The sequence below is a fragment of the Eretmochelys imbricata genome, chromosome 1 (assembly GCF_965152235.1).
Source record: "Eretmochelys imbricata isolate rEreImb1 chromosome 1, rEreImb1.hap1, whole genome shotgun sequence".
NCBI classification, from domain to species: Eukaryota; Metazoa; Chordata; order Testudines; family Cheloniidae; genus Eretmochelys; species Eretmochelys imbricata.
The window spans coordinates 226656178-226674696 of NC_135572.1; the positions used below are offsets into that span (position 1 = coordinate 226656178).

The 18519-nt window shown below is 45.6% G+C and overlaps 1 protein-coding gene across 1 annotated transcript in view; it reads right to left on the reverse strand.

Moving 5' to 3' along the window:
• Window positions 1–4077: 4077 nt before the first annotated feature.
• The window catches only part of TSPAN11 (tetraspanin 11), a 138992-nt gene continuing 124550 nt past the window's right edge, over window positions 4078–18519 (reverse strand). The window contains exon 7 of the mRNA XM_077807405.1: window positions 4078–4158. Coding sequence (XP_077663531.1) covers window positions 4078–4158 — 81 coding nt within the window. The remainder of the gene's footprint in view (window positions 4159–18519) is intronic.

Genomic DNA, 18519 nt, shown 5'->3' on the forward strand with positions numbered 1-18519 from the left:
AGTTGAGGAGATGCTCCACAAAAGTGACTTTGGTCTGATGGTCATGGTAGCCACCGTTGGGCCTTATGCAGTCCTCTGTGGGGCAAAGGACCAGAGGACCTAAACTGGATGGGACTCTCTGGCCAGCCCATGCCTCGACCCTGCAGCGATGAGCACTGTGCTGAGCATGAAGTCTGCTCCTCTGGCATGGCTCACCCTCCCAGTCCCCCCCTTCGCAACAGGACTCCATTACTCCCACTGCATGTGGCCCAGATCTCTACCCTATCATGCAGCACTTCAGTGATGTGGGGGCCCTGAAGTGGCTGCCTCTGCTCTGGGGAAAATTTCATCTTGAATGCTAGAGAATCGCAGCGAGTTTGCTCATTTGCTAAAGCAGGGCATTCACCCTTTGAATGTGCATGCAGTGCATGTGGATCTGCTGTCATGTCCATTTTCTGCCTCAGCTGCTGTTACTAATAAGGCTTTGATGCACTGGGTCACATCTTGACTTAATTGCAGTCAGACTTTCTTGGCAGGTCATTTAAACAGAACATCGCCATGAAGCTGAAGCAGGTGCTTGTTTTCCAGGTCCATGACAAGGGGCGGGGGGGAGGGGGGGGGGGGCTGTCAACTGAGCAAGGGAGGGAGCTGCAAAACCTCTACAACCAACTCACAGACAAGACAGCTTATTACTAGTTTGACAGTGCACAGTAAACACATAGGGCCTGATTCTCATTTATACCAAAGCCACTTTATACAGCTCTAGGAGTGGAAAGGGGCCTTAGAGTGAGTGTAAATGTCATTTACTCCCCCTTTAAGGTCTCTCTGCGCTGTACAGCAGCCTTTGTGTATATGAAAATCCGGCCCACAAACCTGAAAGCGCTGCTGGACTGCACGCAGAGGCTCGGCTCTAAACAGAAATAACAAAAAGACCTTTTTGTTGCAGGAGAGAGTTCAGACTGAGGTCCAGGCCTGGCAATCAGAGATGGCTCCACGCACCACTGGGTTGAAAAAAAGCACACAACTGATTACTGCTGGTGCCCTGGCTTAGTTATTATTTGTATGGCAGTGGCATCTACGTGCTCCAGTGAAGGAGCAGCGGCCCATTGGGCTAGGCCCAGTACACACACATATAAGAGCTCACAATCTACGTCTATGATGAGAAACGACGGGTGGATACAGCAAAGAGATGGGGAACACAAGTTAACAGTCAGATGGCCACAATCTGATCCAAAGACCGTTGAAGTCAATGGAAAGACTCCAATTTACTTCAGTGGGCTTAGGATCCGTCCCCTCATGCACAGAAATCACCTTGGTATCTTTGGGTGGGGAATGACCCTTTTTTAGTTTTGCTTCCTCTCGAGGTCACTTCTAGGCCTATGATTCTGTGATGCGTGTTACCATCATGTATTACACATGCCCTGTGCCAAAGGCATCTGTGATACCTGCTAGGGATCCGACCACCTTGTCTGCTGCCTGACTCATTTTAAAACAACACCTTTATTGGCTCATTTTAAGTTCTGTAATTATCTGTGTGCAGGTCAGATTCCATGATGCTTTGGGGACTAGCCAGGGTCTGACTCTCATGCTGCCTGACTTTAATGGGTTATTACACTTTAATGAGCTCCTCCATGCTGCTCTGTGGGCTGCTGAGCAAACAGGAACCGGGTGAGGATGTACTGCTTTCGAGATCAGCAATTTTTGCAGCTCAAAAAGGCAAAACCTGAAATTGTTCTCAAAAGCTCGTCTGCTTGAAATTCGAAGTCCAGCTACCTCATGTGCCATCAACAATAGTCAAAAGCACATTTGACATGTGGCACTTTTTATACTTGCCAGCAAAGAGGAAAGTTAATGCCAGAGGTGGTTGAGCAATTATTATGTCACGTTTTCTTATACTAGGTAATGGTGCCCAATACGCTCCATAAGATGCTACAGCCATCAGACGCATTTTTGGGGAGGAAGTACCGTCTAACTGTTAGAGCAAGGATGACGAAGGGGAAGTCAAGCTAGAGGGAGAGAAGGCAGGCTGCTAGGAAGTTCTGAAGTGGTGGCAATGGCAATAACAGCAGTGGTTGTGCAGTGGGAGTGGGACTGTGCAAACCACAACATCAGTTCAGGTTTGTTAACCACTTGTGAACCTTGGCTAATGTTCATGAACATGTTAGAACTGAACATAAGAACAGCCATACTGGATCAGACCAATGGTTCATCTAGCCCAGTATCCTGTCTTCTGACAGTGGCCAATGCCAGGTGCCCCAGAGGGAATGAACAGAACAAGTAATCATCAGGTGATCCATCTCCTGTTGCCCATTCCCAGCTTCTGGAAAACAGAGGCTAGGGACACCATCCCTGCCCATCCTGGCTCATAGCCATTGATGGACCTATCCTCCAGGAACTTTAGTTCTTTTTTGAACCCTGTTATAGTCTTGGCCTTCACAACATCCTCTGGCAAGGAGTTCCACAGGTTGACTGTGCGTTATGTGAAGAAATATTTCCTTTTGTTTGTTTTAAACCTGCTGCCTATTAAGCCTGGACTCCACCTGCTTTTGAAGGGGGTCACTGGGAGTCTTTCCATTAACTTCAATATCCTATGTGAGCGTTTTGCTCTGTCCTATGGAGAATGCATTGCGCCGATAAAAGTTTGTGTCATTTGGAACAGGATAACTTTGATTCCTCTGGGCTTCCACTGGCTGAACTCCTTCTCCAGTCATATAAAATTCATCTTTAATATGTAGTCTTACCCTTTGCAGGTGGATTTAAGGTTCCCAATTCAGAAGACTCCCATCCCCACACAAGAGTTTCAGTACAAATTCTTCTTTAAATACCTCACTTTTTTCCTTTCCTCCTCTGAGTTTTATGTATGATTCCTAACCACATTTCTAGTATCCCTGCCCAACTGATCAAGATCAATCAGTAGGATACAACACTTAAAATTATCTGAAAAATATCAAGACATTATATTTATATTACTACTGACATTTCCAACTGGACCATGTCACTAAGGATGATTACAGGCCTTATTATTATTATTTACTCCCACTTTAAGGCGCCTTTACCCAGGCCAGAGGGGTGTGAAGGGGCCTTAGTGTTAATAAGAATCAAGCCTTATGGCAATTGCATGTAAAAGAAAAATTAAACTCATAGTAAAAGTTAGACAATTCCAGAAAATCTATTCCAGTTCTACTGACATCAAAAACATCATCAAATTAGTTCTGCTGGTAATTGAAGAGATTTTATCTTTGTTTAGGGCTTGATCCTGCAATGAGGAATCCTTACTTAAAAGAGTACAGTGGCCTTAAACGTTTATAGGAACATAAAGTTGTATCCAGACCCCACTGAAGTTAATGTGTGCTTTGATGCTGACTTCAATGGGATCAGGATTTCTCCCATATGAACTGACATACAAAATAAGCCCAATATTCTGTTGCTGACAGTAATTCCAAGGAAGATACAAGAAACTGTGAAATGGACAATTAAGGAATAACCAGCCCATAGGGAAAATTTCTAAGCATGAAGGTTTATATCCCTTGTAATTTATTTTATCCTGTCTAATGTGACTGTGGTTCTTCTCATTATCTGTATAAACATCCAATCCTTTTTTTGGAATCCTGCTAAGCTCTTGGCGTTTGCAATTAGGTAACGTTACGGCTGGAATCCCGATAGCAAAAGGAATACTTGGAGAATTCTACTAACATTGCTGTACTGTTAGTTAGCTACAAAAGCCATTCAAAAGTAAAAGGGAGCCACTGTAGACCCATTGACTTCAGTGGAATTGCTCCTGTAAGGGTTGGTCTTGGAAGGGTAGGTTTGCAACATTAGGCCCTATGTTATGTTTTACAAACATTTAATAATCCTTAGTGCTTATTTGCTCTTACACAACTCCACAAAGGCAGGCAAATCACATGCAAAGCCATTGCAAGCTCGCCTTTCAGTTATAGGTTGTGCAGTGCAGAAAGAGCCAACGCCTTTTACCAAGCATCCAAGAAAACCAAAAAGAATCATGCAAGATGGTCACAAGCCACAAGAGCATTCCCAGGCATGCATTTAAAAGAATAGTACATGCACCATACCATAGTAGGGGTAAAGAAGGCTAACCAGTCACATTACAGAATACGCATCTTCTTCCTCTTCCATATAGAGAATATAGATAAAACAGGTGGTCAGGCCTGCACCAAGCAGCTAGTACACCGTAAACAAAAACAGTCAGGAAAACAAGTTAGATTGGATTGGGCAGATTAGCTCAGTACAATAATGTCAAAGGATTGAACTAGCTGCCCCCTATTCATTCCAAATTAGCACATGACACAATCTCTAATTTCCTCGCGACAAGGATTGGAGCTGACCACAGGAAAGTAGCAATTTGGGCTTTTCCTACACATAGCTGCGTGTTTGGAAACAGAGAGATCATCAAAAGTTTTCACCCTTTGATGATAAAATAAGGAAATTAAAATAGCAAGCAGCTGTTTCGATAGTTTAAATCATTCAGTCTTCAAAATGAATACAAATTCATTTACAGTTCAGCAGAATCACACAAAGGTTCCCATCCAGCAAAGCACTTGAACGCGTACTTAACTTTAAGCACACGAATCATTGAATTGACTTCAATGGGACTGCTTGAGCAGCAAGCTGCTACTCAATGTGAGTAAGGGTTTCAGAGGCTGGTTCTAATTTGCACAAGTCAGTTATTCACAACAGTGCAGTCGTTAGCACAAATGAACAAGACTCTACTGTAACTGGGTTTTTGAAACTGTACAATATTACTTTCTTAAATCCTATTGCTTTCTCTGTAGATAAACTACTCCTCAGAGAGAACAGTGGGAACCTAAACTGCCTGGGAGTTTTCTCTCACCTGACTATCCAAGATACAACCTTTGGCTTCTTTCTGCCATTTGAAAAATAAAAATTAAACATTGATTATATTTTATTTAACATCAGGAAAATAACTGCCTACTTGAGCGGAAGCTAGACAATGTTGAGATTCATGAAATCAAGTACTATCTTTCTTGCAAGTTGTCTGGATAGACCCCATTTCTCCACCCCTCACCTGGCCTATTTAGTGCCACTCATGGCTGCAATGCCTGCTATAGGTGAGGTAGGTACATAGGCCTCATTTGAAGCCCATCATAGTTGATGGAAGGACTCCCATTATGGACTATACTGAGGGACCATAGTGAATGCGCCATTAAAGCAGCAACTGGCCTTGGAAAAGAGAGCTATGGTTGATTCATAAAAAACTCCATGCAAGTGCATTCACATTCAGCTTTGGCATCAAATGGGCATACAGCTTGTTTCTACCACACAAAACAACTCTTCAAGATTAATAGACTAGCGTGAATTTAGGCAGCTGGAAAGCAAAGCATGAGAAAACATCATCTGCTGCAAAACAAGTGTTTTGTGGGGACAAAGTGTAACCTTATAAAATGAATATTAAAACTTCATGAGAATTAAAACAGCATGGAATGCACCATCCTCCTAAATGATTGTTAGACATGCAGAATAAAAGAAACATGCATATCGGTGATAGAAGGAGGCAGTTCCTCTTACAATTTACACCACTGATTTTTGATGTGAGCTTGACCTTTGAGAGGTCAACAACAGAAAGGCAGAAGCAGAGTGACGCTGTATTATACAAGGCATTAAGTCTTTATTTAGACTTTGGTGGGGGTGAAACTAAGGGATAAATGTCCTGTGGAGCTTGATTGTGCTTTGTGTGCTTCCTTGTCTGTTGTTCATTCCTATCAGTTTGAACACTTGTTTGTTGATTGGATTAGAAAAGCCATGGGTGTGCAGAGTGCACCGTAGCAGATATCAAGCTGTGAAAGACCTTATCCGTGATGCTTGACAAATCAGAAGAGCTCCTGAAAACTCCCAGGTTTGCTGGCCATTGCCATTTCTGGATGATAAGCCAAGGGCAAGAGTGAGATGACTGAACTGAATTAGAATAAGAGCTAGATTATGACTTTCCTGTATAATTAGAGGTGTGCAAAATATTTGAAACCAGAAATGAGAAACATTAGCAATTTACACGGTTTTTGTTTTTTTTCAAAAAAAGAACTTGCTAGAAGTAGAGTGAGACTTATTTAATGGAGAAAAAGACTGTTTTTACCGTTCACAATGAAGCAGTGGGAAATGGTGGCCAACTCTAACAACCAGTGTGTATATGGAGAACTTAAGCTATGCATCTCACCCCAGTATGTAAGTAGAGCATATGTTCAGTGCAGCGTATAATTGAGCACACGGGACACATTCAGTAATACTTTGCCTGCACATTTTCAACACTGAAAAGTGAGCTTGGTTGCAAATCGGATCAGAAGGTCTATAACTTTACCACCACCTGAATTTATTATTTTGTTTTAGTCACACCCCTCACTGTGCATGAGTCGGGCCTAAGACATGAGAACATTATTGCATCCTGGTAAGGAACAGGCCAGATTTGCTGCTGTTGCTGCAATTGTGAATATACTTCTGCATCTAAACGCTGACTGCTCTTTTACTCCGCCTGCTCCTGAGGTAAGCTCACCTCTTCTGATCTAGTCCCTGCTTGGCATAAACTCCACTGTAAACACTTCATGGCCCTCTTGCTTAATGAAAAGTTGGTTAAAAAAAAAAAATGATGGCACTTGATTTATTGCTGTTCTCAATGGACACACAACACAACTTGCTAAGGCTCAACATGGCTATGCAAGCAAGTAAGGCGGGGTGCATTTGTGTGGACTACCCATAGCACTAATTGAAGCAAGAGTGGGGAATCAAACTTCACAGAATGGCTACCTCTCCCCTGCACAGGTGGGTAAGAGGGGCTGGGGAGAATACAGAGCTTTGGCTCTAATGCTAATGTGCTTGCCTGTGTAGCCTGCCAACATACCAAGTATAGGCCTGATGCAATTTCTTTCTTCCTGGAAACAGAGGGGAGTCTGGGAGAGAGATTGTGACTCTTTCAGTCACACTTTTCCCCAGGTTGCTTGTGGGGCAGCAGAACAATATGCTGCAGGTCATGACGTGATAATCTAGCTCTAAATCTCAACAGGCATGTGGCCCAGGGGTCAAACCACTGGCTACTTATGGATGAGCATCGCTGGGTCAGCTTTGACCAAAGAAACTTGGGGGCAGGGAGATGGGAGAGTCAGCAGTAGTCGCGTCATATATTTCACCCTGTCTTTCCTGCCCTCTTTCCTCACTTACAATGTACAAAAGAAAAAAATCAGACAGCTAATATTCCATGGCTGCTGAAATTTCTGAGTGTGCAAACCAGACGCTCAATATTTTGCAGAGAAATGAATTTTCAGTGACACAAAACTGCCTGAAATGAAAATGGTGAAATTTTTAAACTAAAGCACCCCACCCCCACCTCTACTTTGGCACAGTTCTAGTTATCACCTAGGAAGGTAGAAGAAAATGAAGTTTGCCTTAGTATAAGGAAGTAAGCTTTGCCTTAGTATAAGGAAGTAAGTGTGCCCTTGTTGCCAAGAAGGCCAATGGCATTTTGGGATGTATAAGTAGGGGCATAGCGAGCAGATCAAGGGACGTGATCGTTCCCCTCTATTCAACATTGGTGAGGCCTCATCTGGAGTACTGCGTCCAGTTTTGGGCCCCACACTACAAGAAGGATGTGGATAAATTGGAGAGAGTCCAGCGAAGGGCAACAAAAATGATTAGGGGTCTGGAACACATGACTTATGAGGAGAGGCTGAGGGAACTGGGATTGTTTAGTCTGCGGAAGAGAAGAATGAGGGGGGATTTGATAGCTGCTTTCAACTACTTGAGAGGTGGTTCCAGAGAGGATGGTTCTAGACTATTCTCAGTGGTAGAAGAGGACAGGACAAGGAGTAATGGTCTCAAGTTGCAGTGGGGGAGGTTTCGGTTGGATATTAGGAAAAACTTTTTCACTAGGAGGGTGGTGAAACACTGGAATGTGTTACCTAGGGAGGTGGTAGAATCTCCTTCCTTAGAAGTTTTTAAGGTCAGGCTTGACAAAGCCCTGGCTGGGATGATTTAATTGGGGATTGGTCCTGCTTTGAGCAGGGGGTTGGACTAGATGACCTCCTGAGGTCCCTTCTAACCCTGATATTCTATGATTCTAAGCAGGTGAATGGCACTGATTTTTTTGCCTCCAGTGCATAACAGGAAGGGAAGCGCTCCTTAAAGCTGAAAATGAGTGGATGAGTTACATAGCGATAAAGAGGAAAAAACGAACACACAGATGGTCATACCGGAACATAGGAGCATTAGTAGAGTGCTGTATTGACAGGAAACAATACCCAAAAGTACAGCAAAAACACGTTCAGTCCAGCTAATACCTGATGAGCCCAAAGAGACCATAAAGAAGGTACGTATACAAGCTAAAGGTCTCAAAAGCACCTAAGTCAAAGTTCCATTTTTAAAAGTGACCTAGGGTATGTGTCTATTGCAATTAAACACCTGTGGCTGGCAAATGCCAGCTGACTTCAGCTCGGGGGGCTCAGGCTAAGGGGCTGTGTAATTGTGGGGTAGACATTTGGGCTTGGGCTGGAGACCTAGGGCTTGGGCTGGAGACCAAGCTCTAGGACCTGCAGGGTTAACCAGACACTTTGCCTGTGAGCCCGAGTCAGCTGGCACAGGCCAGCTGCGGGTTTTTAATTGCAGCACAGTCATACCCTTAGGGACTTGAGTCTAAGTCCCATTGAGTTTCAATGAGAATTAGCCTCCTAAGTACCTACGGTCAAGATTTTCAGGAGTAACTATTGATTTTGGGTGCTGCCCACCCATCATCTAATCTAACCCCTTTAAGGTTTGAGCACCCAAATACTGAAGCTTGCAAAATCACTAGTCACTTCTGATCGTGTTGGTCTATGCCCAGAGGTAGATATTTGTAGGATTCGGCTGTAAAATGGTACCTTCTTGCGCCTCCTTTGTCTATGGTTCACACTGGCTTCTATACTGACAGACATTTTTAGTACCTTGAGTCCTGCAGAGCCTACTCTCCCTCAGCAGCATGATTAGCAGCTGAATTCTGATTGCAAGGATCTTTATTACCGGAGATGGCTTCACAGCCAGAACCACAAAGCTTGATTTTCAGATCAGGGAAACAAATCATGTACATTTTAAATTGAGCAAATACTCTCCAAATCGTAAATATGTGAGCCCTGAGAGACTAATGATAGTAGTTAATAATGACATGTATGGACCGGGCGCAACATGTGCGATAACATGCTTAAGAACACACGGGCGTACGAGACTCAGCTAAAAGGGAATATTACCACTACTACTTTTCACTTGCACATATGAAAGGCACAGTGCATCCCAAAGTTACTAATTGTGCTTCGAAGGCTGAGCCAAAGTCCACTGAAGTAATGACTCTAATGGACCCTAAGACCCCAGTGGGAGCGATTATCCCCATTTTACTGAGCTAAACAGAGGCACAGAGATGTTACGTGACTTGCCCAAAGTCACACAAACACAACCGTGGCAGAGGCAGGAACAGAATCCTGGAGTTCCACTTCCTGCTTCTTTGCTCTAGCTGCCTATTAGCATGATGCTGTATCTCAGGCAGACAAAAAATACTTGTGCAGAATGGACAGGACAGCAGACAGTGGAGAGGCATAAATAAGAAAAGCAAACAAAGACGGAGTGAAAGGTTCATAGAATCATAGAATATCAGGGTTGGAACGGACCTCAGGAGGTCATCTAGTCCAACACCCTGCTCAAAGCAGGACCGATCCCCAATTAAATCATCCCAGCCAGGGCTTTGTCAAGCCTGACCTTAAAAACTTCTAAGGAAGGAGATTCCACCACCTCCCTAGGTAATGCATTCCAGCGTTTCACCACCCTCCTAGTGAAAAAGTTTTTCCTAATATCCAACCAAAACCTCCCCCACTGCAACTTGAGACCATTACTCCTTGTTCTATCATCAGCTACCACTGAGAACAGTCTAGATCTATTCTCTTTGGAACCCCCTTTCAGGTAGTTGAAAGCAGCTATCAAATCCCCCCTCATTCTTCTCTTCCGTAGACTAAACATCCCCAGTTCCCTCAGCCTCTCCTCGTAACTCATGTGTTCCAGTCCCCTAATCATTTTTGTTGCCCTCCGCTGGACTCTTTCTAATTTTTCCACATCCTTCTTGTAGTGTGAGGCCCAGAACTGGACACAGTACTTCAGATGAGGCCTCACCAGTGTCGAATAGAGGGGAACGATCACGTCCCTCAATCTGCTGGCAATGCCCCTACTTATATATCCCAAAATGCCATTGGCCTTCTTCAACAAGGGCACACTGTTGACTCATATCCAGCTTCTCGTCCACTGTAACCCCTAGGTCCTTTTCTGCAGAACTGCTGCCGAGCCATTCGGTCCCTAGTCTGTAGCGGTGCATGGGATTCTTCCGTCCTAAGTGCAGGACTCTGCACTTGTCCTTGTTGAATCTCGTCAGATTTCTTTTGACCCAATCCTCCAATTTGTCTAGGTCCCTCTGTATCCTATCCTTACCCTCCAGCGTATCTACCTCTCCTCCCAGTTTAGTGTCATCTGCAAACTTGCTGAGGGCGCAATCTACACCATCCTCCAGATCATTTATGAAGATATTGAACAAAACCGGCCCCAGGACCGACCCTTGGGGCACTCCACTTGATACCGGCTGCCAACTAGATATGGAGCCATTGATCACTACCCGTTGAGCCCGACAATCTAGCTAGCTTTCTATCCACCTTATAGTCCAAAGTTAAGTGGAATGATCAGTATTTTACATTATGTGACTGGAAATCCCTCCAAGCTGCACACCCGATGAATTAAAAAGACTGAAGGCACTTTCTATGTGCTGGACAGCTTGTGGTTAGGCTGAGAGTGTGCAGAAGACTCTTACATCCCTGTGTTTTAGCGTCTCCTCCCATTTGTCCCAGTGGCCTGTCTACCATCACCAAGAAGACACTGATGAAGCTCTGTGTGCAGCGCTGAAGTTCAGAGCAAGCTCCTGGGGGAATTTCACTGCCTAACTGTGGCTGAAACCTAACTGTTTCAAAAGAAGAAAAACTAAAATTCGTTAATGGAGCAAGAAAAAGATTAAGAACCACAATCTCCATCATGCTGCTCTCTTCCACCTGCACGTGGGAGAAGGATGCCTCAGATCACACATTCAGCTGCTCCAACCAGGTTCAAGCTAGGGAAAGTAAGGAGACTTGTGGGTAAGACCCAGGAGTGGGACTCAGGAAAAAGGCTGTCTGGAAAACAACAATTCTGTTTCATGAATGGTTTTGAGGTTTTGAAATTTGTTTTCTTTCTGCAGCAGAATGAGACTGTTTGAAATTTGTCATGGAAAAAAAAAGGGTGAGAAACTCTTCAGCCCAGAATAGCAGGGTGGGCAGGGACCTAACTTAGGATGTAGAGAACTCAGGTTGAAGCCCCTGCTCCAAATCAGGCAGAGCAGGGAATAAAACCTGGGTCTCCCACATCCCAGGTGAAGGCCATGAGTTCAGGTCCCTGCTCTGCCTGACTTGAACCTGGGCCTCCCCACATCCCAAGTTAGTGCCCTACCTATAGGTCAGAGGTTCCAAAACTTTTCTTATTGTGTATCCCCTTCCAGATCTACCAGCTGCATGCATACTCCTACCCTTCTCATCACGATACTTTGGGTGTTCTTCTTAACACTACCTGCTTTTAGTCATCCGTCCATATTTCACTGTTACATACAGATATAGTTACAGTGCGACGTATAAAACTGAACACAGTTACACTAGTTCAGAAAACTGAAAATTCCCCGCCCCGCTTGCTAAGTTCTGAGCTCAGTTAGACTGAACACTTGCTGGGCGACTGACCCCACTCTGCATGGAGACTGGAGGTGAGGGCTCTCTATGTCAGCATCTCTGTGTATCTGTGTTCTCACTGGTACATCTTGAAGTAAATTAACTACCATTTTTTAAATAATAAATTCCCACAGAGTTTTAAAGCTTCATCTGAGTAACCTATTATGAAAATGCAATAAATAAAATAATCAATAAAATCCACCATGACACAATTGCGCCTGCGTACCCCCAGAGATGTCACATGTACTACAGTGTGGGAACCCCTGTTATGCTCTTCAGGAGTCTCTTTCCATCTCTCTCCTCCTCCATTCTCTCCGTCTTTCTCCCTCCTTCTGCAGTCTGGAATTGAGACAGTTCCCAATGAAGTTTTCATCAAAACTTGTTTCCATGAAACATTTTTGTTTAGACAAATTGGCATTTTTTTTTGACAGAAAAAAGTTTTGCTGGACATTTTTCAACCAGCTCTACTCAAAAGAACAGGACTCCGGTCCAGTCAAACTTGCAGCTGGGTGACCTTGGGCAAGTCATGTAACCTGTCCATGCTTCAGTTCCCCTTCTGTAAAAGGAGGCGCGTGATGCTTCCCTTCCTCACAGAGGTGCTGTGGGGATAAATCCATTGTCTGTGACGGGCTCCAAAACTGAACTGATGGGGCCATATAAACAAGTACATAGTAAGGAGAACTAGATCAAACACACAGCCTCAGAGGGGGATAAGCAGCATTTTATTTAATAATGATTGATTCTTATTAGAAGGCCTCTGTAGTTAACGCACTGGAGTGTAAGGAGGTGCTGTGAGACATGGCTCATGGAAATGGAATTGAAATAAGATCACATAATTTACGTTCCTCTTAATCATCACCCCTAATGGCCTACACCTGATAATGCTTCCTTGGCACAATACCATAGGCCCTGTCTGACTGAGTTAACGTGTTTGGCAGCTGTAGGACTATGCAGAGTATAGCACAGCATGTCAAAGGCCCGCAGGCAGAGTCAGGGTTTATGTTATTTTATTTTAATCTGGGGTTAAAAGAAACCTGGGGAAATAATAAAGTAGCAATTTCAGCTTAAAGCCTTCATTTTCATTTTAAGAAGTAAGCCTGGCAGTTAGCTATCAAAATCCCATTGGAAGTCCTTTAGAAATCCCCAGGGAGTTAGGCACCCAACTCTCACTGAATTTCAGTGGGATTTGGGCACCTCACTCATTTTGGTTCCTTTGAAAATCGCAGCCTCTGTATTCAGGGGTTTATGTGTAAACTGCTCAATACAAATAATCCAGTAAATTCCTAGCTCCAAGGCCCATTGCATCATCAAAGCACGTTTCTTCATGCAGGGCCACCACCATCCGTGATAACATTTATGTTCCAACCAGGGATGAGAGTGCTCCAACTGCCCCTCCCTGTGAGGTGGCAGGAGCTCACATAGCTCCAATGCTGGCTGTTTATTGCAAGCTAGCTGACAGCCAGCCTTGAAATTTAAGCATCTGGCCTCCTGGTTAGCAGTGATGCACCACCACTGACCAACGGCGTGGCCAGCTTTCCAAAATGACAATATGGCACGTGTGTCATGGTGAGCACACGGAAAGTATGAGTGGGGTCGTGGCGTTAGGCACAAGAAGGGCTTGGCAGCCAGGGAGTAAGGGAAAGGGAAAAAAAATGCGCCCATTCCTCCTTCACCTTACCCTGTGTATTTGATTCTGGGGGTGGGATTTTAAAAAGTGCTCAGCTTTGGTGTAACTCTTGCTCAATGGTAATCGATGACTTCAGTGGGAGCAGAGTTAGGCCAACACTGAGTGCTTTAGAAAATCCCATACTGAGTGTATCGGGGGGGACTTACTTGAGAGCTTGTGTAGAGTAGCTGACTGGGAGGCGTCATGGCAGGTGGGAATGGGAAGTCACCAACGCGTGACAGAGTTGGGGTGGAGGGTTCAAGCCACATATGTGGAGAAGCCAGTCTATCATCACTTTCACCAGCTCCCCTGGCCGGAGAGAGGGTGGCGGAATGGGGCTCCTGGTGCAGTATAAACATGTTGGCATTTTCTGAACATTAATAATGAATCCTCACCGTTGTGTGTTAATGATCTCAGTGCTGTACAAGACACACAAATAAAGACAGGCTTGGCCCTACAGAGCATAGAGTCTAAGAGACCTGCCCAAGGTTACAAAGAAGGTGAGCATCAGGGCCAGGTTAGAGCTCCTGACTCACAGGTCTTTAACCAGTCCACCAGGCAATGCTTATCACGTAGTTTGCAAAACTCAGGAGCAGAAAAGCTGGCATTTCTTGTGGTCTCTTGTGGCAAACAGGCTGATTGTTGGGATGCTCCACACTGCAAAACTGGGCTACAAGATGCTGGGCTTCAGGGACCATTTGTGATTCAGGGAGAAATTTCTGCTGAGGTGATTTGCCACATGATTCTGGATCCCCGGCAAGTGATCGGCCACAAGGGCAATGTTTTTTGCCAGTGCAAAACTGCCAGAACTTGATTGCCTCCTGACACAGCACATTGAAATGTGCTCCCCACATTTGTTCACATAATACATCATATTGTCAGTAAGGATATGCACCTCCGAGTCCCTGATGTGATCTCAAAGGGCCTGACCGGCATTGTAGATGACATGAAGTTCCAGGACCACTGATATGCAGAGAAGCTTCCAGTTCCAACCACAGGCCTTGAGTCCACTTCCCAACCTATTAAGGAGGCACTGGTGACAATCAATCCAGGTTGGTAGGGACTGCAGAAAGGGAACGCCCTGGCACACATTGTCCTGAACTATCTATCTACATAAAAGAGTCCAGGATCAGCAGAGGAAGTCAGATCATACTGTCCAAGGGATGATGATGCAGATGATAGATTCTGGCTGTGGCATCCGCCATGGCCAGAGCTAACGGCAATGAGGTTTTGGCCACTGTACAGTCTTCTGCACTAAATGCCTAGAGAGTTCTGGCAACTGGTCCACGAACTTAGACGTGAATGCCCAATTGACAGTCATATTTAGAGAGCAATACCAGCTGGTTTGCGATGCACATTTGCAGGGAAGAGAAGGTATAAATCTTCCTCTCCATTAAATCCATCCTCTTGGATTCTTTGTTCTTAGGGGTGGACTAATACCTTCCCTGCTGTGCCCTGTCATTTGCTGCAGTCATCACCAGAGAGTTAGGGGCAGGGTGGGAGAAGTAACCCTCAAAACCCTGAATGGGAATGAAGTGCCACTTCTCCAAATGTTTCACTGTGGGAGGCAATGCAGCCGGAGAATTCCACAGGGCCTTTGCAGGTCCCAAAAGAGCCTCATTTATTGGGAGGGCTATTCTCCCAGGAGCTCATGATTGGAGAATATCCAGTATCTTATGTGTATTCTCCTGCAGGGATTGTGCCTTTGGATACCCAAAGTAGTGACCCTATACCTCAGGAGGGCCGGGTATGCCTTGAAGTCCTCAGGCACAGAGGGATAAGACAATTCCTGCATGGTAGAGTCAACTAGGGAGGAGGAGGAGGTTTTCTGAGCAAGCTATGGGTCCTATTCAGGACTTAAATACTCATTGAGTATTTCCCGGAGCTCCCCATACTCCCCCTCCCATTTGGGGCTCTCGTTTCAGCTGCGGGTAGAGGGTCTCAGGGCTTCAGCCTTGCGGAGCCCTGTGGATCCCCTGCATCTGGCTCACGGCCCTCCAGAGGGCTGAGGACCTCTGGTTGAAAACCAACAGCAACAGGCTGGAGTCAAGGGAAAATATTTAACGGAGTGTTGCCCTGAACAGCTCTGGCTGAATTTAAGCCATGGTCCTATTCTTGCACTACACTACAGGATCTGGTCTGAATACCCCTGGAGGTCCAGGAGGAATGGGCTCAGGGGTTGCTTGCAGCTGAGATGGTTTGGGAGAGGAAGTCACTGTCAGATCTGGTGATCTCGCTCTGGAGCGGATCAAGAAGTGAGACTGCAGGGACTGAGGAGCATCCTAAGCAGGCCACTGGGCATATGGATAAGGCATTGGTAGCCAGCTGGCACTGGGCCAGGAGTTCCTGTCCTGAATGCAGGACAGATGCCATTCTCAATACCGATGGTACTGGGCCTCGTGCAAGCCTCGACTCCCCAGTCTGAGGCCTGGGTGGTGCGAGCTGCAGGGCACAACAGAGGATGAGGTGGTAGAAGTCATGGCACCAGTGAACTCTTGAACCAGTGGAGAGTCTGGGACTGAGAGGCAAAGCGGGTCTGATGCCTCCTGATATGCTGCCAGCATGGAGACAGTTGGCATCGGTGTTGACGTCATCAGTACCAGACTCAACGGATGCCCCAGGGCCGGAACCGGAGTCGATGGTACGGGTTCTTGCTGCTCTCAGTGCAGTACTGGGGGGTGGGTGGGGACAGACCTGTTCCTTCCCATGTGCCAAAGGGAGAACGGTACTGGTCAGCACTCCTCTTAGAAGATGAGAAATCTCCCCCAGCCTCGGAATGGTCCCGATTCATTTTATGGGACTTCTTAATTCCTGTACCAGAGGAAGGAGAATGACTCCTGAGCATGGGTGACTGCCGATCAGACGTGGACCTCTTGGACTGTTCCAGCAGGTCTGCTTCAGCCACAAGTCTCTTGCCACCTGAGCCCTCTTGGTGAGCGACTTGCATATGGAGCACTGCTTTTTAATGCGTTCTTCACTGAGACACAACAAGCACCTTGTGTGGGGATCGCTGTTTGGGATGGCCCCCGCCCCCCCACACACACACCAGACAATGCCTGACCCCTGGTGAAAGCATCACACTGGGCAGCCAACTACTATTGCTATACTAACACAACACTTAAACTAAGGTACTACTAACTACTGTCTCAGACCGAAAGCATGAGGAGGAAACCGCCACACGGAGCTCTGACTCGAGCCGTGGGCAGGGAGAGGGAATGGGGAGGATTGCAGTGGCCCCACCCTTATAGAGCCGGAGGAGGGGTTAGGGTTGCAGGGCATGAGCATTGCCCCTCGGGTATTGCTAGGCAAAGTACTCTGGCTCTATTGTGCTGGGTGTGTGCACACCTAAGTAGAGTACACGGCGGCATCTACTCAGTGAATAATAAATAGGAATATTTTGGAAAACCCCGGCAAACAAACTTGCCTGATGGCCTTACAGCTGGCTCTCTGCCCCAGTAAAGTTCTGTGGTAGCTATGCCATCAGAACAACAGAATTGCGCTGGAGTGGAACCAGGACAGCAATATGGACCTAAAAAAAGCAAGCCAAGTGAGCTTCTCGGTAATGTACTGAATGCCACCTTCATCCCAGCTATTGGGAATATTCAGCACACTTTGGAAATTTAACTTGAGATTCTGAAAGTGACCTAAGGGATTTGGATGTCCAATTCCCATTAAAATGAATGGGAAGTAGGTTTCCTAATCCTCTCATCTGAGATTTTCAAAGCTGCCTTTCTGTAATAAGGCATTTCACGTTTGCTGGTGATCTTCAAAGATTTCAGCAATGGCTATAAAGAAAACCCTGTTAGGCGTAGGTTTAAAAGGGAACAGTTATTTCCACCGTGGTCTACATCTCCTTACTGAGACCTTTGTCATTTATTACATGATATAGCCTAGGTTACTCCCAACTTTTTGAGACCAGAGACTCCATGCAAGGAATGAGGATTGGTTTGAATGGGTTATCCCAAGGCAAAATGAGTGTGGATTGAACTGCTTGGCTGTTGTGCTTGAAACCAGGCACAAAATCTCTCTCTCTCTCTCTCCTTTCATTCTATTCTCTCTGTCTCTCTCTCCCACACAGACCCCCAAACAGAAGTGTTTTTGAATGCTGTTTGTGGAAGCCACACCTTGCATGTTATCCATCCATTGCAGAAAGGCAGCAAAGTCTATGGGCTGTGTACAGGACTGTGCTTCCGGCACTTTTGTGTTTTAATGGCAGCTCTTCACTTGCCTCACTGTATAGTCTTGCAAAAAGTCACATATGACCAGTGACTGGGCTTCCATGGCTGTGCAGGGAGGGGCAGACAGAGCCTGCTGCATGCCCTGTACAAAGGCCAGTCAAAACAGAAGTCCCGGCACTTGAGGGAGAGCAGGGACTGTTCCTTGTGAGCATGCCTGGAGAGTGCACATCACTAATGTAGGATGTGTGGACTTGTGGGGATGCTTCACATACGGACTGCAAACTTCTCCTATACACCAGGAAGCAGGGGTTAAATTGTGCCTCCCTGAGCTTTCCCCTGGAGCAGTGTGGCTCTGCACTGCTCAAGGCTGAACCCTAACAGCTCCTGACCTTGGAGTGACTGTACCTGAAAGGCACAATTTAGCCCTTGACCTCTCTGGGCCTGATTTTCAAAAGTGCTGCGTACCCACAACTCCAAAGGAAGTCAGTGGGAGCCATTGGTGTTCAGTACCTATGAAATCCAGGCCTTATGTATCTGTTCCCCTGTCTTTAAAATGGGGATAGGACTTACTTGCCTACAGATTTGTGTTAGGCTCCAAGAGCTATGTTTGTCCAGAGCTTTGAAGATGTAAAGTGCTAAATATTACAATAATTAAGTTTAATGGTGTCCCAAGAAAAGATAACGCCTGTTCCGAACTACAGGATACCGTACCTCATTTTGCCTGTCTGTGTTACACTTCGTTTTTCCTAATTTTAAAATAAAAAAAGAAAACATTAATAGGGAAGTGAAAATGTACATCCAAGCAAAAAACTGCGAGGCATGAGAAACTGACGTAAGGTCATTGTGGCTGGCCAGGAGCTTGAAAACTCTGAGTTTGGGACCACCCAGAGCAGAGGGATTATAGTAGCTAATCAAGAGATTTTCATGT